At 44.0% G+C, this 22,509-nt stretch overlaps 1 protein-coding gene across 1 annotated transcript in view; it reads right to left on the reverse strand.

Moving 5' to 3' along the window:
• Positions 1 to 5,645: 5,645 nt before the first annotated feature.
• Positions 5,646 to 22,509, reverse strand: part of LOC107119848 (cytosolic phospholipase A2 epsilon-like) — a 101,965-nt gene continuing 85,101 nt past the window's right edge. Inside the window, exons 16-20 of the mRNA XM_015422460.1 lie at positions 21,363 to 21,476; positions 18,384 to 18,575; positions 14,724 to 14,890; positions 11,575 to 11,761; positions 5,646 to 6,190 (exon numbers count right to left, since the gene is read on the reverse strand). Coding sequence (XP_015277946.1) covers positions 5,988 to 6,190; positions 11,575 to 11,761; positions 14,724 to 14,890; positions 18,384 to 18,575; positions 21,363 to 21,476 — 863 coding nt within the window. The 3' untranslated portion in view covers positions 5,646 to 5,987. The remainder of the gene's footprint in view (positions 6,191 to 11,574; positions 11,762 to 14,723; positions 14,891 to 18,383; positions 18,576 to 21,362; positions 21,477 to 22,509) is intronic.

A 22,509-nucleotide genomic window follows, 5' to 3' on the forward strand; every position in this document is an offset into this window, starting at 1 on the left:
TTTTAAAAATGGGTATAACATTTGCCGCTTTCCAGTCCTCTAATATTGAAACTGATTTTAGTGACAAGTTCAATATACTGGTTAGCATTACTGTAATGTAGTAGTGGATGGATATGGGTTGTTTAAGAAAAAACGAAAGGGTTGAAGAGGAAGTGGAGTGGCACTGTATGTGAAGAGAGGGTTGGTTTTTCAGGAAATAGTGCAGGAGGAGGGCAACAGCCCAGTGGAAAGCATCTGGGTGAGATTAAGGAAAGGGAGGACAAACAGTATTGTGGATGGAGTCTGCTACAGACCTCCTGACCAGGATGAGGAGGTGGATGCTGCCCTCCTTGAACAGCTTGACAGGATATCCAAACAACATGACTTGGTAGTTATGGGTGACTTTAACTTCCCTGATGTGTGCTGGGAGACAAACTCTGCAAAGCGTTCACAGTCACAAAACTTCCTGACCTGTTTGGACAACAACTTCCTTCATCAAATGGTGGAGGAAGCTACAAGGGGCTCAGCCATACTAGACTTAATATTGACCAATAGGCAAGAGATGGTAGATGGGGTGAAGGTTGTGGGGACCTTAGGGGGAAGTGACCATGTCCTGCTAGAATTCCTTTTGCTGTGGGGGATCAAGGACATGTGTAAGAGTTCAGTAAGGCAGACTTTAATAAACCCAGAGATAGGATGAGAATCATTCCATGGGCAAGACTGCTAGAAGGGAAAGGAGCAAGTGAAGGGTGGGCTGTCCTAAAACGAGAGCTCTCGCAAGCTCAAGCTGTTGCTATTCCAACAAGAAGGAAACATGGTAGGGGATCCAAGAAGCCAGGAAATGTTCAAGAAATGGAGACAATGACATACTTCTAAAGAAGAGTATATGCAGGTTGCTAGGCACTGTAGGTCAGCCATCAGAGACGCCAAAACTCACAGTGAGCTAAAGCTGGCCAGGGAGGCGTGCTATAACAAGAAACTCTTCTTCAGATATGGGGGAGCAAGCGCAAGATAAAAGAGGCGATGGGACCGCTGTTCGGTGAAAATGGAGAAACTCTGACAGAGGACAGAGAGAAAGCAGAAAGGCTCGATGCCTATTTTGCCTCAGTTTTTTTCCCCAAAGAAGAGAACAGGCTCATTTAGAGATGGTACTATGCAAGACACAGCATCTGGGCTGCTGGTTGACATGAACAGAGAGGTAGTTGAGAAGCACCTAGCTGCATTGAATGAGTACAAATCCCCCAGGCCAGATGGTATGCACTCAAGAGTGCTCAAAGAACTTTTTAGAGAGCTTGCAGAGCCTTTGTCCATCATCTTCCAGATCTCTTTGAGGACGGGAGATGTGCAACAAGACTGGAGGAGGGCAGATGTTATCCCCATTTTCAAAAAAGGGCTCAGGAAACTACAGGCCAGTCAGTCCGACCTCTGTCCCATGGAAGATACTGGAGCAGATTTTAAAGGGATCAGTCTGTGAGCATCTAAGGGACAACTTGGTGAGCCAGCGAAGTCAGCACAGATATGTCCTCAAAAGTACCTGCCAGACTAACATCACTTCCTTCTTTGATCAAGTGACAAGCTTACTGGCTCAAGGGAATGTTGTTAATGTTGTTTACCTGGATTTCAGTAAAGGTTTTGACAGGGTTCCCCATCATAATCTAATGGATAAACAAGAGGACCGTGGACTGGACTCTAGGGCAGATAGGTAGGTAGGGAACTGGTTGGAGAACCGGGTGGATGGGGACCTAATTGGAGAACCACACTCAGAGAGTAGTTGTCAGTGGCATTTCATCTGAATGGAGGGAGTTGTCCAGTGGGGTGCCACAGGGCTTGGTTCTGAGCAATGCTCCCTCTAAGCTGTGGAGTCTTGTAAGCAAAAATTCTGCTTTGTGAGCTGCTGGCATTAAAGTTGTGAGTGAGCGATTTGGCTGCTGCATAAATTAGTTTGCTCTGGAGCCATCCTTCCTGAGCTAAGACAAAAATGTGTAAGCTGGAGGCTAAAAAACTGTGAGCTAGCTCACACTAACTCAGTTTAGAGGGAAAACTGGTTCTAGGCCCAGTACTTTTCAATATTTTTATAAATGATCTGGATTAGGGTGTGGAGGGGCTACTCATTAAATTTGCAGATTACACTAAATTGGGAGAAGCAGCCAACACATCAGAAGATAGAATTCAACTAGATCTGAGCACGCTGGAAAAGTGGGCAGATGTGAGCATGATGCAGTTTAGCAAGGATGTGAACATGATGCAGTTTAACAAGGATAAGTGCCATGTTCTACATCTGAGTAACAAAAATGAGGAACATTCATACTGGATGGGGGATACACTTCTGAGCAGTGTTCCCTCTAAGCTGAGCTTGTGTGAGGTAACTCAGTTTTTTAGTCTCCGGCTCACACTTTTTTGTCTTAGCTCAGGAAGTATGGCTCCAAAGTGAACTAATTTATGCAACAGTCAAATTGCTTGCTCACAACTTTAATTCTAGTATCTCACATAGTACAATTTTTGCTCACAATACTCCACAGCTTAGCGGGAGCGTTGCTTCTGAGTAGCAGTGTGTGTGAACAAGATCTTGGGGTAAGGGTGGATTAAAAGTTAAATATGAGCAACCAGTGTGATGCGGCGGCAAAAGTAATGCAATCTTGGGGTGTATCAATAGAGGCATAACATCCAAATCACAAGATGTCATAGTCCTACTGTACACTGCACTGGTCAGGCCACACCTGGAGTTGTTAAGGAATGAGACTGATATTTGCTTCATGGACTATGTTTATTGCTACACACACAATGGACTGTGCACACACACCCATAGGCTCAAAGAAAGCTGTACAAGTCACCTGTTGTGATACTACACATAGAAGGTGCCTGCATAAGCCATACATGTGAATGAGGTTTCAGGTACACAGAACCAGCCTGGTGAGGAAGCACACATCTCCATTATTGTCAGCAAAACAACAACTTGAGCAGAGACAGTCCCCATTGTTGAATCAGTTGGGATCACATACAGCACATCCATGCTTTGTTCTACTTTGGTATTTCCTGCCAAATGGACATTTGTTTCACAAAGGGAATGGCCAAGCTTCATCTACACTTCAAGGAGATATCCTGACACCAAGGTTTCACACCTGACCAGATGGCCCTCTTTGAGTAAGGTTTAGATTTCAATATTGACCACTCCTTATAGGTAACCTCCCACTCCTATAGGCAACCAGTAGGATTGTTTTTAGGACGGACTAACAGGTAGGTGGGTCAAGAGGTTGGCACAGTTGCCACCCACCCAAAGGACCACCTAAAAAAGGTTGGGACCATTCACCTGGCCCTTCCCAGCTAGCATCCCCCGCAACAACCCCTATCTGCTTTATACTCCTCTTTTGTCCAGCTTACTATACCCAAACCCTTGCCTCTACTTTGATCTCTTGATCTGCAGTCAAGAGACCCACACGTCCTGGTTGGCTCTAGTCATGTGTTACAAATCCCTAGAGTTCTATTTCTTCCCATCTATTCTTCATTGGAACGAACAAGCTTCAGGACAGATAAGTATCACCCCTCATCACCCCACCTGCTAATGCAAACATGCTTACTTTAATACTGTATTTCTAAGGAGCTTGATTGAATGTGTGAGCGCATCAGTATTGTTTGTATGTGATTTATATTCTTTAATTAAAAGACATTTATTTTAACAACACCAGCCTAGACTCCTTCTCTGGTAACCCTTGGTGGGAACAGGACCTTGGTATAGTTGGCAAGCACCCAGTTTAAAATTTGCCAATTGCTGTAGATAAAGCAATTCGGCTAACAGAGTATTGTGTGCAGTTCTGGAGGCCTGACTTCAAAAAGGATGTGGACAGAATGGAGCACATGCAGAGGAGTGTGACGAGGATGATCGGGGGCCTGGAGACCAAGCCCTATGTTGAGAACTGGACTAATTTATGGTTTTATATCTGCTACACAAGCAACACATGGACTGTGCACACACATTTGTATACCATGAGCCTAGAGGAAGCTGTTTGCATCACCTACTGTGAGAGGTTTCACATAGGGGATACTTGCCTGCATTCTATGTTAGTATAGCTTGCACACATTCAGTTCAAGGCATTATGGGTAGAAGAAGCACATGTTGACCATTGTGAGCAGAGACAACAACCAAGAAGGAGAAATTCCCCCATTGCTAAAGAGACGAGATGTCACGCAGAACATGGACCTGATCTGCATCTGAATTGCAGTTTCCTGTTTGTGATGCCTTGGCAGCCTGGTAAAGCCAAGATTCATCTACACATCAAGGAGGACACAGGAAGTGAGACTTCACACCTGGCCAGATGGTGTTCCATGAGATAGAGTGTAGAGTTTCAAATATTGGCCCAACCCATAGAATACCTGCCCCTTTCCACATGCACCAATGAGGGAGGTCATGGGATGGACTTGTAAGCAGGTGGGATTACAGTTTGACAAGGTGCCACCCACCTGGAGATTCCACTATAAAAGTAAAGATCAAACTCTAGATCTTTGCTAGCCACTTCCCCCTCAACATCCTCTATCTTCTTTACTACCCCTAATGTCCGGCTTTCTGTCCAACAATCCTTTTTGTCTACTTTAAGATCTCCTGGACTGCAGCTAAGAGGTCCATACTTTGCTGGCTGGTTCTAGCGAAGTGTGATTTAGTTAATTACCCTAGAAATTACTTTCTCCCCTACTTACACGACAACAGACAAGACTTCTGGAACAGGTGAGTATAAACCGAAATAGATACCTACCTACCTCCAAGTAAATAAGAAACTATTTTAATATCTTTCTGTAATTCTAAAGGAACCTTGAGTGTATGTGATTGAGAGACTGATATTTTTGTATGTGTGACTTTGATATCCTTCAGTAAAAAGAATATTTGTTTTGGAAAAACACCCGTCTTGTCTCCATCATTGTAACTCTACGGTCAGACACAACCTCCGTAAACATTGGTCAGAGCTCACATTAAATTTAGTTGCCAACTGTCATAAATAAGGCAGTTCGCATAACACCTATGAGGAAAGGCTGAGGGACTTGGGAATGTTTAGTCTGGAGAAGAGGAGTTGAGAGAGGATGTGATTGCTCTCTTTAAAGTATTTGAAGGGCTGTCACTTAGAGGAGGGCAGGGAGCTGTTCCTATTGGCAGCAGAGAATAGGACTCGAAATAATGGGTTTAAATTAAGGGTGGGAAGGTACTGGCTAGATATTAGGAAACACTTTTTTACAGAAATAGTTGTGCAACAATGGAATCAGCTGCCTAGGGAGGTGGTGAGCTCCCCGTCACTGGCAGTCTTTAAGCAGTGGCTGGACAAACACTTGTCAGGGATACGGTAGGCTGATCTTGCATTGAGTAGGAGGTTGGACTAGATGGCCTGTAAGACCCCTTCCAACCCTGTGATTCTATGATTCTATGAATGGCCTAGAAGCCCAGTCTTTCAGCATGCTCCCCCACCCTCACTGTTTTCCTTTTATTAGGAAGAGGAGAAGAGGCAAAGAGACAGGAGCAGGGCCAAATTAATACTAAACAACAGGAAACCATTCTCTTTTATTGTCTATTTGTCATTTCATATTGGCAACAGTGGTATTGTTTAAACATAATAATCTTCAGCAAATAACTATTCAGAGCTTTATTTTTAAAAAATTATTTAATTTAAGGTACTAGTGGTACAGATTCTATACTGGTACCCTTACATTGTACAATTTAGATGAATAATTGCCAATAAAAATTGTCATTGCAGTTATATCCAGTATACAATTTCAAATCGGAAATCAATATACCGAGTTCAGAATCCCAGAGTTTTTTGGCAGGAAACTTAAGTCTGGTTAAAGTGTGCATCTGCATTTGTACATCCAACTGGAGTTAGCTTCTCACCAGCATTCTTCCATCCCAGTATATGCAAGCAAGCAGGGTGAAGGAGTGAGGTGCATCTACAAGCCCCACAACAAGTACCTTCAAGATGAATGATGGCTTGATGCAATGTCTGGATGCAGCCTAATACATCTGGCATGACATCTTATTTCTTCTGTTTTCTCTCCACTGCCCTTTGCAAAGCTCCATAGATCATATTCTTATTATTCTGGATGTTGTAGTTTGTCAGTTCCACCAGTTGATCAAACTCCTCCTCTGTGTATGTGAAGTTTTGTAATCCATATGGGGAAAGGAGACTGGTCACATCAACTTCACCCAGTTTCATTTCCCTGGGGCTGCGTTTCACACCTGCAAAGTATTAAATAAATATAATTGCAGTGTTGACAATAGTCCAAGACTCAGTTGAAGTCATACAGTGTGTTTTCTCTGTGCTTCTATCCCTCATAGACTTGCTGACATAAGAACATGTTCCTCTTATCTTGCTCTTATAAATGCTTACATTGCTGTTGTGAAAGCTAGCCAGAATAACTTTTTGCTAATGCGATCTAGGCTGTGCTGTGGTTACAGAAAAAATAGAACCATGTGGCCACCCTTCCAAATGGGAAGTTCTTTGTGTAAAAGAACTCCCTACATAGATATGGTGATTTTACCCCCACACAGCACCTGAATTTCATGATGGAGTGGGTGGGTTTAAAGTTATAAAACCTTGTGGAGGGACCATTCACAGCTCTTAAGTGCAGTTCTGAAAAAATTGACCATAATTTGTTAGATTTGTAATCAGAAACCCAGAGTGGTGGGCATCTCCAATTCAGGCAATGGTTGAAATGAGACTTCTCAACTTCTGGGGTGGAACCATCACAGACACCTTTGAACCATTCTCTGTGCCCAACAACCACATCACCATTAGGGCTATCACTTGACCAAAAACGGTGACTAATAATTGGAGTTTTAGAGAATCGGTGAATCTCAGGAGCCCCTGGGAAATCAACCACTTTGCTGTGCTGCAGCCCCGCCTCCATTGTTAAGAAGGCATTCAGGAGGACTCCCAAACTCCTAATCTCTGGCACTGGCACCAGCTGCGCCTGATCGAAGGTCAGGAGTGGGATCCCTACACCCAGGCCACCCCGGCTCAGGCAGAGGACCTCTGTCTTTGTTGGATTCAGGTTCAATTGATTCAGTCTAAGCCAACCAGCCACAGCTTGTAACGCCCAGTCCAGATCTTCCAGAGTAGAGTCAGACCAGCCGCCCAACTACAGATAGAGCTGGGTGTCATCTGCATACTGGTGACCCCCTATCCCATGCCTCCAGGCAATCTGGGCAAGAAGGCACATATAGACATTAAATAGCATCAGGGAGAGTACCACCTCTTGAGGCACTCCACAAGTCAGTGGATGCCTTCAGGACAGCTGATCCCCTAGTGCCACCCAACTCTAATTTGAGAACTGGGTTTAATTCCCCACTCCTCCACATGCATCCAGCTGGGTGGCCTTGGGCCAGTCACAGCTGTCACAGCAGTTCTCTCAGAGGCCTCTCAGTCCCACAGGGTGTCTGTTGTGGGGAGAGGAAGGAAAGGAGATTGTAAGCTGCTCTGAGACTCCAAGTCTGAATAAAGAAGATGTGTAATACTTGGAGGTTGGATGGCTTGGCCCTGACTTGAGCATCAGAGAGGCTGTTGAACTGGGCTTCTTCCTGGGCCATTTAGACTTTCCAGTCAGCCTGCTTCTCTTATACACAGAGAAGTCACCCACAGGCATACACAGAAGGGGTTTCTTTTTGTGAGAAACAGCCAGAATTCTCAGGAGGCCCTCTTCTGAAAATCTTCTGAATTCTTCCCACAGAGAGAAAATGTCTGCATAACACCCCCCCCCAAGTCAGGGATGCCACCCTCCAGATGGGACCTGGGGACCTCTTGGAATTGCACCTCATCTTGACTACAGAGATCAGTTCCCCAGGAGAAAATGAATGCTTTGGAGAAGGGACTCTATGGCATTGTGCCCCCCTCAGGTCCCTGTCCATCCCAGGCTCCATCCCCAAATCTCTAGGAGTTTCCCAACCTGAAGTTGGCCACCCTACTCCCCCATCCTCTTCTGGTGGCCAAGGGGGACCTGGCAACCCTATGCCCAGTATTACACAGGGAAGAGCAGTGAGAAGACCAAGACGGTCTCTGAATGGGTTATTGCATTGTTTTCCTGGTGCCCTGTCGCTTTAAATATAGAAATAAACCCAGATCTGCACTCCCATTTAAAATAAAGCCAGGCCACCTGCCCAGGCTCCAGCACGGCCAGGGAACAAAGCGGGTAGCCACCAGGATCCTGGCTTCTTCTCTGCACTCAACCACCAGCGCCAGGAGCTGCCGAGGGGCTTCTCGCTGCTGCGCCGGCAGTGAGGGCACCCCACTGGAGCCAGCCCTGCACTAAAGGTAAGCAGGAGGGTAGGGAGAGGAGAGGAGGTGAGCCATGTGGTGGAGGGATGGGAGCTGGCCATGGGCGAGCAGCGGCAGCACTTCACTGAGGAAGGACAACAAGATCGGTGCAAGAGGGCTCTCTGTGCGGCGGCGTGTCTCTTCCTGTCCAGGCAAAAGCAGGAGAGGGAGGGATGGACACGCAGGTGCCCCATGCTCTCCCCCACTTCTCCTCATCACTTTTGCTCACCTGCCTGCAACACTGCAAAGATGTACCTTGGCCCGGGCCTGCATGGCCATTGGGAAGGGAACCTCCTGCCCCTGCGCTGATTGCTGCGCTGATTGCTGCGCTGATCAGGGAAAATTGGTGCGCCAGCGCAGCCTAGCACAGCTAAAAGGGAACCTAGCTCTCTAGCCATCTTAGTCCTCACTTCATCAGCTGCAACTCCTGGGTATAACAAGGTGCCAGCTTAGTGTGGCGGCACAGAAGGCATTGGGGTGCCAATCTCATTGATGGCTGCAGAGAGTCAGCTGTGCCAATCCTCCACAAGCTCATCTAACAAGCTGCCGGGGGTATCAGATCCAGCAGGGCCATCTGAACCTGCACTGGGTCCATTTGGCTCCATGGGCAACCTAAAATACGCTCACTGCCTAAACAGGGCCAGGGTGAAACATTCAGTTGAGCTAAAAAACCAATTATGCATGTGTGATTTCATACTGCTTTTCCCCATTGCTGCCACTACTACTTTCCCAACTGCTTCCCCACCTGCATTTTGCCACATTCTAAAAGTAACAACAAAAACCATATCTTCAAAGCGACCTACAGATGTGATGTGAGGTGTCTCTATGACCCTTATGACTGCCTGACTTGGTGTCCAAGCCAAAAGCAGGCAAAAATCTGGATGATAATTAATTCATGCATGTATGTTCTCACACTGCTTCATGAGACTCATACTTCTCCACACAGATCCTCATATCTTCAAATCATTATTATTAAAAGTTCCACTAACAAAGGAAGTGCTTGGGCACTGCATGGCTTCTATTCTTGGCCATCATACCTGCATGACTAATTTTTTAAAAATATGAAAGGCAGGTAAACTGTTACATCAGAAATATTTCATACTGTACATTGTTGCACTGCTTCTTCACAGGAGTTATCGTTGTTTTTCAGCAGAAGATCCATTATTGCCTAGGCAACTATGTGACTCTAGTCCAGCGTCATGACAAATAGCCGCTGTGGCTGCTATAATATACTTATGACCCTGTAGCATATGAAAGAACAAGGTTTTCATGTAACATTCTCTATGAATTTTAAACAAAATCATTGAGGTGATCCATTGAGGAACACTGAGTTGCACCATGTAACAGAATAGTGTGGTCATAATACATTCAAATGTTTAATTTCTGAGTTCTCGGCTTCCTTGGTTTATGTAGAAACTCATGAGAAGGGGTCTGCTGGATCATCAGACTAAAGACCTCTCTAGCACAGCATCCTGTTTCCACAATGGTAAACCAGACGTCTCTGGGAAGCCTACAATAGGAGCTGAAGGAACAACTCACACTCTCTGTTAAACTAATAAACATCAGAAATCATCCAATACTTATATTATTGAGGGATTTTTAAAAAATATTTTCCCCTTTGATTTTTCTGCGGTATTTTCTGGCTTTGTTATTGTCAATGGCTTGCTGTTTCACAAACAAAGAAATATTCAGAATGGCCTGTGATGACTGCTGTGCTTTAAAAAACATTAAAGGCTAACCCCAGCAAGTGAGTAGACGCTACCATGATTAGTTGGTGGGAAGTTGGTATACCACAGAGAAATAGGCAGAGGGGTTGTTGTTGTTCAGAGGGGGCACAAGGAAATAAAAGGCATGTTTGTAAAACTCTACCTGGTGGAATAAGCTACCAAGTGAAATCAGGGCCCTGTGGGATCTATTACAATTTTGCAGGTCCTGTAAGATGGAGCTCTTCTGCCAGGCTTTTGGTTAAGGTGGCGGGCACCCCTTCTTTGTGGTCAACCTCACCAGTGGCTTGGATCCTAGCATCTTAAAATCTTCCACCACTGTTGATATAGATCAGAGTTGAAGTGGTACTTATGAGTATGGTATTTTATGTTTTGTTGTTCAGTCGCACAGTCGAGTCCGACTCTTTGCGACCCCATGGACCAGCTCCCGCCAGGTATTTTATACTGTTGTTTTAATCCGGTTTTAACTGTGTTGTATTTTACACTGTTGTTACCCACCCTGAGCCTGCCCACGGGGAGGGCAGGATATAAATCCAAATAAATAAATGGACTTAGCTATGCAACACTTTGATAACAACAGAGCATGTGCTATGTTACTGAAACCCTATGACTCGGCTCCCAAGAATGATTTCCACTTTGGGGGGAGATGTCCACGCACAGAGTGTGATTTTCTTTCCTCCCTTCCCTCTGAAGCTCCCAAAAGTACTTAGGGGTGTCAGAGGTCAGCAGCAGGAGGCGGGACTGGCAAAAATGAACTTACTCCTCTGTCTATGGAAATCCTCCAGGTAATCCAAGTCACACGTTTAGTATTAGAAGGAACAACTTTTTTAATAGTTTTGGAATAGGGAATCTGATGCATATCAATATGATCAAGACACATAGGCAGATGCATAAGATCAAGGGCATAGGAAGTTTTAGTCCATTGTGCTTCCTGATTCCATGCCTCCCAATGTCTAAAGTGGAATATTATCATAGGTGAGATACACAAGATGTCTCTGGATTAAATAATTTGTACATCCTAAAGCTCACCATTCTGAAGGATGTGTATGCTGTACTTCGAACTTTACAAAGAAAGGCCAAAACAGGAAAAATGAGTCACTTCTTGTACTCCTCACAACTCCATCACACCAGATGTTACTTCCTGTACTACCTCAGCTTCCAAAGGCCACCAGGTCAGTTGTATGACAGCTGAAATACAAAACTGCCTAAAGCTTGTCATCCAGCAATCCCCTACTTCAGCAAGTAATAACCAAACTGCCACATCATGAACATTATTTCCTCAGCATAATCTTTCTATGACTTACTATTAATGTATCAGAATATTGACGACCCAAAGAGGAGACACAATAGAAGGTTTTTTAAGAAGACATTTTAGTGCATGACATGGCCCATAACATATGTTCCAATTTATAATTCTGTGACTGTACAAATAAGGGTACAAAAAGAGATTGACATGAACTTCAAAAATGAAGGACAGCGTAGCAGAAGATATGCAGTGCCATCCTAAGCAGAGTTATACTCTTCTAAGGCAATTGAAAACAGCTATTGTGTTTGACATGTAGAGAGATATAATCTTGATAATTTACCTGGTGCTTTATATTTTCTGAAGGAGTCATTTATCAGAGGGAAAAAAACCACAATTGGGGCTGCTGAGTCTTCGGCATCTTCAAAGACATAGCACTCCTTTAGATCCTTTTCTTTAACATTACTTAAATCTATTTTGGGGAATGGAATCCCTTGTTTGGCAAAGTACTGAGAGGCTCTTAGTAAAGACTGGATTATTACATGGGAAGAAAGAACAAAAAAAGAGGTAAGACTACATGTATTGCCTTTAATCGTACAAAATACAGTTTAATTCACAATAATTAAAAATGTTTTTACATAGAAGAGGAATCTTTGTTTTAAATCATTTGTAGGCTTTTGTTCTTCCCAATTGATAGTAATGAGTAATTTGCAATGGGAACAGAAGGGCTATATTTGGAGATACAAGAGGTATTTACATGGCATTATGAGACTCCCCCATACAAAGATGCTGCATCTGCTGTGGGACTGGAATATCTTCAGAACAACTCAGTCAAGGTAGGCCAGTATTATCTTCATACTGCAGGTGGGGAACCAAGGTTGAAGGGTGTGATGCCCCTTTTCCATTCTCACAGAGTGCTTACTAGTCTTACCAACCCCTCTCTCTCAGGTTCAGGGTACAAATAGGCCAGCACACTCACCCCCCTCTTGTCTCTCTTTATATATATATATATATACACACACACACACACACACACACACACACACATACATACATACACACCTCAGGTCCTCATTCTCACTCTCAGAGACATCAGCAGACAGGATAGCCAAGCCCCCTGTAATAACTGACCCACATTCACTGTTCCATTCACATGCTGCCACCATTTATTCATATCCTATAGTGTGTGTGTGTGTGTGTGTGTGTATTCATTTGTGTGTGTGTTTCTTTCCTTTAGACAGGGAACCCATAGGGTTAAACAAAATAAGAAGTTAACTTTTATTTATGGTATTAACAGAACACTGAAGAAAGCAAGGTAGAAATTAGAAAAAAATTGCTTCCATTGAGCTTTTGAACTGTGATCTTATTTCCATAACTGGGATCCTTTGGTTACAAACAATACTCCCTCTAAGTTGTGGAGACTTGTGAGCAAAAATTGTACTTTGTGAGCGACTGGCATTAAAGTTGTGAGCAAGAGATTTGGCTACTGTATAAATTAGTTTGCTCTGGAGCCCTCCTTCCTGAGCTAGGACAAAAATGTGTGAGCCAGAGGCTAAAAAACTGTGAGCTAGCTCACACTAACTCAGCTTAGAGGGAACCCTGGTTACAAATTGCCTATTTTCAGCCTACTATAAGCAGCTCTTCTCCACAGTTTCACTCAGTCAGATATCTTCCTTTTCCCTCTCAGTTCCCTAGCTGCCAATTCCCAAATGCTGTTCTTAATCGATATTTTCCAACTTACACTCTCCATCGTTCTGTCAGCTCTCATAAGTCACTCTTAGGGAGAGGTGGAATATAACTAGGGGCATGCAAAAAAAAATATCGGTATTTTTCAGGTTCAGGTATACCAAACCCAATATCGGAATGCACCAATATTCCCAAATCCCAGTAATGGTATTGTATTGGGACTCAGGAAATAATCGGTATTGCTGAAAATATTCAGTTGGGAGGGCTGAAAACAAACCGATCAGAGCTGTGGGTCTGCCTGTCAGCTGATCAGTTTGAATGAGAGGAAACCTGAGAGAAGGCATTTTTAAATGGCTTGCTTTCTGTCCTGAGCTGCCCAGCCATGGCAGGGTGATTTAGGATAGAAGGCAAGGTACATGCCTTCTATGTCTCTCTTTTCCTTCCCCAAGCCACCCCATCCCAGTGGACAGCTAGGGGAGGGGAGGGAATGGTCAGTTTCAGTCCCCTCTGCTTGGAAGCAGAGAGAACGGAAACTGACACGATTTTCCTTCCCTTCCCCAGCCAGCTGACTGGGGACAGGAAGACAGACTGAGGTGGGGAGACATCCTTAAATGGCCCCCTCCCTTCCCCAGCTGGCCAGCTGCTGCAGGTTGGTTGGGGAAGGGAAGGCAATGGTCAGTTTCAGTCCTCTCTGCTTGCAAGTGGAGAGAACTGAAACTGACACAACCTGCAACTGACACAACCAGATGAGGGTGGAGAGGCATCTTTAAAGCCCTCCCCCCCCTTCCTCTCCCCAGCTGGCCTGCAATGGTGAGTTGGCTGGGGAAGGGAAGGCAATGGTCAGAGAAGGGAAGAAGAGAGGATTACGATTTCCCTGGGAGGAAGCCTTTAACCCCCCTCTGCTTCTCTTCCCCTGCTCTGAAGGGGGGGGGACAAAGCAGAGGGAGTTTAAAGGCTTCCTCCCCCCCTTCACTTCCCCATCTGGCCTAACCCTGCAGGTTGGCTGGGGAAGGGAAGCAAGATTGGGGTGGTATCTTTAAATGCTCCTCCTCTTCCTCAGCTGGCCCACCATGGTGGGTTGTCTGGGGAAGGGAAGAAAATTCAGGAAGTTTAAATCCCTGTGACGTCTCCTGTGGGGTGCTTTAAAAACCACCCTGCAGAAGAAACTGTCCTCAGGATCTGTGCAAGTGGGGAAGGAGAGCCTTCCCCGGCTGTACAGATCCAGCTGGCAGGGCTGGCTTCTTCTGCGAGATGGCATAAAAACCACCCTGCAGAAGAAACTGGCCTCAGGATCTGTGCAAGTGGGGAAGGAGAGCCTTCCCCGGCTGTACAGATCCAGCTGGCAGGGCTAATAACTTCTGTGCTTTTGATTGTATACTACCCCACAGAAGCAGTTCTGTTGGAGAGAACTGACCACCCAGCTGCAGTTACCTGAGACAGAACCTTCATCTAGCCATATTTTGGTCACATACAGCAGCTCAGTACACCCCTCCACAATAAATTGAGGCAGACCTTATTATTCAGAGAGTTAACATTTAACAGCATCAAGGGGATTATCAAGGAAATCCCCACACAGATACACGGGGATGGGATGGAGCACAGACAAGAACCAAATCCCTACATGACTCACCCTATCATTATATATACTCCTCCTTGGCTCCCACACTTAATTGCCATGAAAGATAACCATTCCCAAGCAAAGGTAAAACATTGTAAATATTCCCAGACACATATACACCCAGTGGCTGCTGCCAGTGGCCACACTGAGAATTAGGTATATTCATGGTTAAAAATGTATACACTCACTACTTTCTGTTCTCCCGAAGAATAATTTAGATGCACAATCATGTCCACTTTTCTCTCCGGCCTCATGAGTGGGGGGTAGCTGGTGTCCATATAGGTTGCGGTATCTGCAATGGACAGGTATTCTGGTACTGTTGTCAGATTGTTGGGAAGAGTATCTAGCACAGTATCTGAAAACAAAACATTCTAGTTAGAAAAGACCTGTTTGAGAAGAAATCTGCTGCTTTTTTCAGATTATACATACATTCATCTCAGGCTTTAACAAAGTTCGGGTGTTCAAAAACCCATGTTCAGTGTTGCCTTTTGTAGTTATAGCTACAACAAAATATTGTACTTTAGTTCATTTATCTGGATAAATTATTAGGGACTGTGGTCTGTGCTACTGTGTATAGTTTGCTGTGGGTTGGATCCTGTTGTGTAATTTTATATCATTTAATGTGTCATGTTAATACTTATGCTTTGCTTCAGTTCTGTTTTTAGACTTGGTTGGATCTACAACCCAGATCCTATTTCATTGTCTATTAAATGTACCATATTGTTGATTGCACTATTTCACTCTGCGTAACCTGCATTGAGTCCAAGTGAGAAAGATGGACTACAAATAATGTCAGTAAGTAAGTAAGTAGGTAAGTAAATAAAATTTAGAGAGTATAGTAATACATACTGTGCAGTTGCAACTAATGAATGGTAATAATAAGGAAATGGGGCTTCTTTCTTTTCTTTTTTTCCACCGATAGGCTGCACAGGGCCCAAACCTCACATCTGGACAGTGGTGGAGGCAAGGAGAAGGTTGGCATAATGGCCAATTGGGGAGCATCCAGTGTTGATGTGGTCAATGCATATTTCATGTATTACAGTGCAGTATCTGCAGCCCACATCATGTCTCTTTGCTACTGCTCAACAATTCACAACAATGCCCAAAAGTCACTCCCTGATAGTTATAGACCCATTAGTCTGCTCTCCTGACTTGGTAGATTATTTACTTCTTAAAAAGGTAAAGGTTCCCTTGCTCGAAAGCCAGTCGAATCCGACTCTAGGGTTGCGGTGCTCATCTCCGTTTCAAAGCCGAAGAGCCAGCGCTGTCCGAAGACATTTCTGTGGTCATGTGGCCGGCATGACTAAACACCAAGGCAGGAGCTGGAACTAAAGACAGGAGCTCACTCTGTCATGCGGCACACTCGGGACTCGAACTGCTGAACTACCGACCTTCCACAGCCTGCAGTTCAGCGTCTTAATCACTTGAGCCACTGCAGCTCCTTATTTACTTCTTACAAGCTTATTAAAATACAGTCTTGGTTGTCAGACAATCAGGTTTTTATGTCTCTCAGACTGGTTTTAAAAGATGAGCCTCTACTATAGATCATTGTGCTTTTGATTGTATACCCCATGCCAGATTGTGGGGAAAACTAGCAATGACCTTTATGGACCGTTGGTTTCTTTGGCTAATCCATAAATTATATCAAAACAACACTGCACAGGTGAGATGTGGAAACAATGGTCAGCTGACCAAAGAGATCAAAATGAATATAGGTGTCCAATAAAGCTGCCTTTTACCCCCCTACCTTTTGAACCTCTATATGAATCACATTGATGGTCACCCTTCTGGTGAATCCTTCCACCCACCTCACCTGTTTGGAAGACCTATTTCAAATCTGTTTTAGGCTGACGATGTATTGGGCGAAGATGTTTATTGAATGCTTTTGCACTCTTCTGTTCCCAATAGTCTTTAGATATAAATTATCAAAATACAAAAGTTGGCTTTTGTAAAGGTGCATCATCACATCACCTATCTTGGTTTATGAATGGCCAACCAATTGCTCAGGTGAACAACTTTCATTATTTAGGTGTCCTTTTTTCTTATAATTTGCACTGGACAAATCATATTACTACTGCTAAGAAGCTAGCATCAATACATTCATCAGGCCTTCTGAGATTCTTCCAGACCACAGGAGGTAACTATGTACTGCTGCTATTTGTGCCTTTCAGGTAAATGTAGTTCCCATATTATTATTTGGTGTGCCATTACCCATAGCTAAGGTCAAGTATGACTCCTGCTTAATCTCTTTCTTACATTCATTGTGAAATCTCCCTATGTGTGTCTCTGGTCCAGCTATCCTTGTGGAATTTGCTGAACCATCCCTGGAGGCTAAAGCTTGGATAGCAACTTTCCTCTTTAGACTGGAAATTTGTTATTCTTTGGAGGAGTGCTATCTGTACCACCTAGGTAAGGATGGCTTTCAGGGTTTATGGCTAAAATTAGTTGATGATAGGTTGCAGAGTGAGGGCCTTTCCCTCGAGCTCTTTAACCAAATAAAATATCCCTCTGCAAGCAAGTTGATCAAAACCAGGGGTCATTTTGAGTTTCGGTTTCGGCGTCTCACGGATGGACGCAACCCATTGATCTCCTACGGGTGTGTTTGGATTGGGGCAGCAGGGAGGGAGATCGGATTCATTCAATCTCCCCCTGAAGCCCTTGTTGGGGGCTTCTAGCCTGGAGCGCTGGAGGAGCTGCACCTGAAGCCGTGGCTTGGGGTTTGAGGCTTCTCTTAGCTCCATAAGGTCCCACCTCTCCGAAGCCAGCAATGGCGACAAGAGACGTTACCAGACCAGAGCGTGCAAGGACCTAAATCAGCGGTAAAACGTGAGTGAAGAAGTTTTGAAAAGAAAGACAAATGAAAAGCGGGTGTGGAAACCGGCAAAGAGATGGCAAAGCTCCACAGGCAGAAAGGGAGGGGGGAACCTCTCGGAGGGGGAGGAGGAACCCTGCCCTGCCCTAGAAATCAGCATTAAAAGTATCAGAATGAGAAGCTAAGCCGGACTCTACTGTTCGAAACCCACCCAATCGCTGCGGGGCTGCATTTTGACTCGCGGCTTTGCCCAATTTCCTCTGCAGTTTTGTGATCCTGGTTTTTGAGGATCATGAAACTGTGGAGGGAATCGGGTGAAGCCGCGGGTCAAATGCAGCCTCACAGCCTCGGGTGTGAAATTAACATGTTTGTGTCAGGGCAAACGGGGCTGCGCCTCGGAGCAGCTCTAGTGAGAAATTGCCCCTAGTCTCTGAAGACATACTACTAGGGCCAAACTGAGAAGAAGGGGGGACTTCATGGAAATCTTTGTGAGAATCAAATTCAAAAACTGATATGTTGGGAAACGTTTACAGAGGTATTATTGTTAGAATAACAATAATAGGATGGTCTAGGATGGTCATGCAACCATTATAGGAAGCATTACCTTCACTCTAAATGACCTTAATTTGCTATTAAGTAATTAGACATAAGCCTATTGTCATAATATCATCATATCAAATACATGATCACTGACTGACCTGGGATCATTTGAGAAGGTATAAAGTGGGAGGGGCAGCAATAAAACAGCAATGAAAAAGGGATAGTGACTCCCTGACAATCACTAAGTTTTAGGTGAAAAAGAAATAGGGATACATTTTGGCTCAGATTTCATACTACTATTAATTCTCATGCCTACAAATTATCAAAATAACCACACGTTGTGCCAGAGTACTAACTGAAAAGAATTATCAAGCTTAAAACAGAAAACAACTCCTTGAATGGAATCTGTAAGAACAACGGCTGTGCAGGCTATATGAAAACAGTACAAAATTCTTACCAGATGCCAAACTATCCACATAGTTTTAGAACCACTTACCTTTCCATATCTCAAAGTTCTTGTTATCAAGGTACCAATTATTTAGCTGGAATCCATGTAAGAAATTGTAGCACTCTGATGTTGTTAAGGTGTTTGTTAGAACATCTCGAAGGAACTTAGCAAATTTACAAGCAGGGGTAACCAGGTAAGTATCCAACTGATGTGGTGCTGGTGGTTGAGGAGGCCTTTCTTCTGCAGATTAGAACAAATTATAAGGTTAGTTAATTGAAGCAGCTAATTTATGGAGTGCCAATGATTTTAAATTGTTTTTGATTTTTAATCTTTGTTATGACTCATGCTCATGAAAAATCTTATTTAGGCCAGACACATGCATGACTGTTCCGAAAACCACAGCCACACCTCTTTCTTTTTCCCCTTTTATGTCTAGCAATAGAAAATGCATTATGTAACATAATCACATTGTGAATCGCCCCACCTCTGGTCAACCTCAGTGGTTTAATCAACTCAGAATGTTGCTTTTAAGGCTGTGCATGCAACCAGAGAGGTATGGCAGTAGCAGAACTCTCTGGCCTTTGCTGAAAGGCAGCCCAGGAAAGCTCAGCAGCCACACCACAGGAGGATACACAAGGAGGAAGCAGGGGTATGTGACAGATTGCAAGCAATTGTGGACTTTTAGGCAATGCTGTTGGGAAAAGGGTGAGCCAGCTGACAAATGATTGACAGCTCACAGAGCTCCTTCTGATTGGGTGAAGGCAGCTTACTCTGGAGTGGAACACTGAGCTGTTTATAAATTTCAAGTGAGAAGGAGTTACCCAGTTGGTGAAGCTAGACAGGAGAGTTAACTGCAAACTCCTACTGAGAGATTCTGAAGAGAAAAAGGGTCTGATAAACCTGTCTGGAGCAGAGCAAGGGTGTTGTGGCTGCTGTAAATAACAGACGTAGGCCCAATCTGCATCTAGCATTTGCTCCACTGTTTTACCAAACCCACGCTAGAACAGAAATTCCCCTCCACATTGCATGCCACTTTCATTTTGATTGTCAAATTTTATGGAAGTTGCTTTCACTTCGTTTGATCTCTCAATGGTAGCATCTGCATAGATTTATGGCTGTTTTATGGCCATTCAGGGGTGACTCTGCAGTCAGTACAGCGTTGGCCCTGGGGGTATTTGAATATTGTTTTGAGCTGCATCTTTTTTTGTTCCAGTGTGGGTTTGATAAAACAACAGAGCGAATGCTAGATGCAGATTGGGCCATAGGGCGGAGACTGTGAGTGTGGCAAAGAAGTATCAGAACCTCACCTATGCAAGAAGTGGAGAGAAATCTCCTTGTGTGAAAAATAGAAGCAGTACGTCAGTGGAGAATTAGACATTCTCAGTATCAAAGCTGATTAACCAGTTTATAGACACTGTTCTTCTGGAAGATAGGGATTTGACCAAAAGGTTTGAGGAGGCACAGAGGTCCCTCAAGCAAGTCAAAAGAGGTTATTGCTCTTAAGGAGAAGAGAATAACAATCTGGCCAAAGGAAGAAGGGGCAGATAGGAAACCCCCTAGTCTATAAACATAGGATTAAAACATAATAAAATCTCAAGTCTGTGTGGCCGTCCAGAAATAAGTTCAAAAAAAGATATAAGGGACTCTACTAAACTCTGTTTCACAGTAAAAGCAGTAAAGCATCTCTAACACCATCAAGCCAAAATAAACCAGAGAAAATAACTCACAAAACTGTTGCATGAAAGCAGTTTTGGATATATATTTGATCCTCTCCTTACCAAAGCTACCCAAAGTCCACTTGTAAATAGAATTTTCCACCCCCTGCCTGTTTATTCCAATAAATTTGATTTCTGTTTCAACTTTCTGTGTGCCCAGGTACCTATTTCGGAGGGAGAATTTATAGAGGTACAGACCCTCCTCAGTCACAGTTCCTTATTTGGGGTATAAGCCAACAAAGTATCAAACAGTAATAAGGTGGGACAACAGCATTATGATAAAAGTATATTTACCACATAAGAAGAGTGACACACTATCTAAAGGCTATCCAGTTATCGGATGGGGAACTGAAAATTCATAGGGAGAGTGGAGGGCAAATCTGAGACCTTATAAGAGTGATTATCTGATGGGAGTTCCCATCTGGTAGAGGGTATGTGGCAGCTCTACAAGTACTGTTTAAGTGCAGAGTTGCCAACTAATCTGAATGTGCAGCACAAACTCAGGGCACACTGATATTAGCTGGCTCTGAAGGGTATTCTTAGTCATTATCCATTATCAGCACAATGATGAGGAGGAGAGTTAGGGTAGTGTAGCGGTTACAGTATCAGTCTAGGATCTGGAAGACTCAGATTCGAGTCCCTACTCTGCCATGGAAGCTTGCTAGGTAACCTTGGACCATTCACTTACACTCAGCCTAACCTATTTCACAGGGGAGAAAGGTGGGGTATAAATGAAATAAACAAATAAATATATCAAGTCACTGTGTGACTTGGCAGTTACCATGCATCTCCCTAGAGTTAGAATGCAGGGGCCCCTGTACCTCAATGGTGGCCAAGTACTGCCTCCCACTCAACACCTTGTTGGTCATGATTTGGCTGATACCTTAACTTGGCTGATCTGGCCATGTGGATCCATGCTATGGTTGGGGGCGAGCCTCAGGGGCAGGGCTTCCCCTACCAGCCAGCTGGCCATCAACAGGCAGAAGCTCACCAAATCGGGGATCCCCCGCCCACACCTGGGGACCATCATCCCTTCTGCTATTAGCCTCTCCCCTCCAAAACACTATGTGTTTTGTCATAATGCCAAGGGGAGCAGGAGGCTGATGCAAAGAAGAAGAATGGGGTGAAATTGCCCCCATTTACTCCTTGTGCTAACTAAAACTAAGTTTGAAAGGGCTGCAGAGGGAACAGAGATAGGAAATATCCACCTCCAAGCCATTATCTTGCATTCTAGGCCTGAACTGGATACAACAATGGATTCTGCTATTTTAAAAATTTATATCCAAAATACAATGAACAATACTTGACCAACCAATGTTTTTTATCTTGTCTCGGGTACATTTGTGCCAAGAATTTTCTTGTGGAACATCACGTCCACCAGGCCAGGTATCCAGCAGGTTATACGAAAATACATTACTCCACATACCTGTACAGAGAGATTATTTGTGTTAGGAAACTTGATTTGGACATTTACCAATCCATATTAAAAGGCAGATCAAGATTCTGAAGAATCACCATAAGAAGTTCCAAGTTTTTTTAAAAAAGTATAAACAGTCTTTTGCATGCATGCATAAAGTGCAAGGTTCAAACCATGGCATCTAAGACTGGCATCTAAGACTATCAGGACTGAGAAAAATCCTGACCTGGAATCTTAAAGGGCTGCTGCCACTCTGTGTTGAAATACTGAACAAGATGACTAAGACTTGCCAGTGCTCATTTACACATTAAAGAATCCACATGTCCCCCACAGGGACTTTCAACAAATGTTTTCTGAGAATTTCCCACTAAAAACTTAATTCACAAGTGTGTGTAGGTCTGATTTGGATCAGGACCATGGCATGTGAGGAGAAGGGGCTTAAATTTCTCCTATGTGCCATTTGGACACTTACTACTTAGGTGTCTTTGGAGTTTGCCCATGAACCTATCTAACATCAGTTTCTTTGATTTCTTAATAGATGCTGCCAACTGTAGGAGAGACGCCCTCCCCCCCAAAAATGGGGCAACTAGATCCATCAGAGCATTTCCTTTTACAGAAGGATTTGCACATGTAGAACATAACTTTCTCAGGTCCCCCTCCCTCTATAGCCCAAAATGCCCCTTGAAATGCTGTTCCCAAGAGCAGCATTTGAGGGGCACTTTGGGCAACAGCAGCAGGAGCAGCAGGGCTGCACAAATCGGCTCATGATCCTTTAGAAGGTAAGAAAGTTGTGCTCTGCAGGCAGAAAACTGCAAGAACAATCCAGTGCATCCAGACCAACGTATCCTCTCTGTGGTCATTTAAAGGATGTATCTGATTATGCCAGCAGGGAACAAACTGAGAGTGACTCCATACTTTACAAATAGGTCACTTCAATGACCTGACTATGACCTTGGGAGTGTATGTGCCTCTCCTCCAGTAACTGAGAATATACAGTTTGAGACTGTGCCAGTGCAAAAGCTTTTGCAAGCCAGCAATACCA

The sequence above is a fragment of the Gekko japonicus genome, unplaced genomic scaffold, assembly GCF_001447785.1.
Source record: "Gekko japonicus isolate JY-2015 unplaced genomic scaffold, Gekko_japonicus_V1.1 scaffold1214, whole genome shotgun sequence".
In the NCBI taxonomy this organism is placed as follows: domain Eukaryota; kingdom Metazoa; phylum Chordata; class Lepidosauria; order Squamata; family Gekkonidae; genus Gekko; species Gekko japonicus.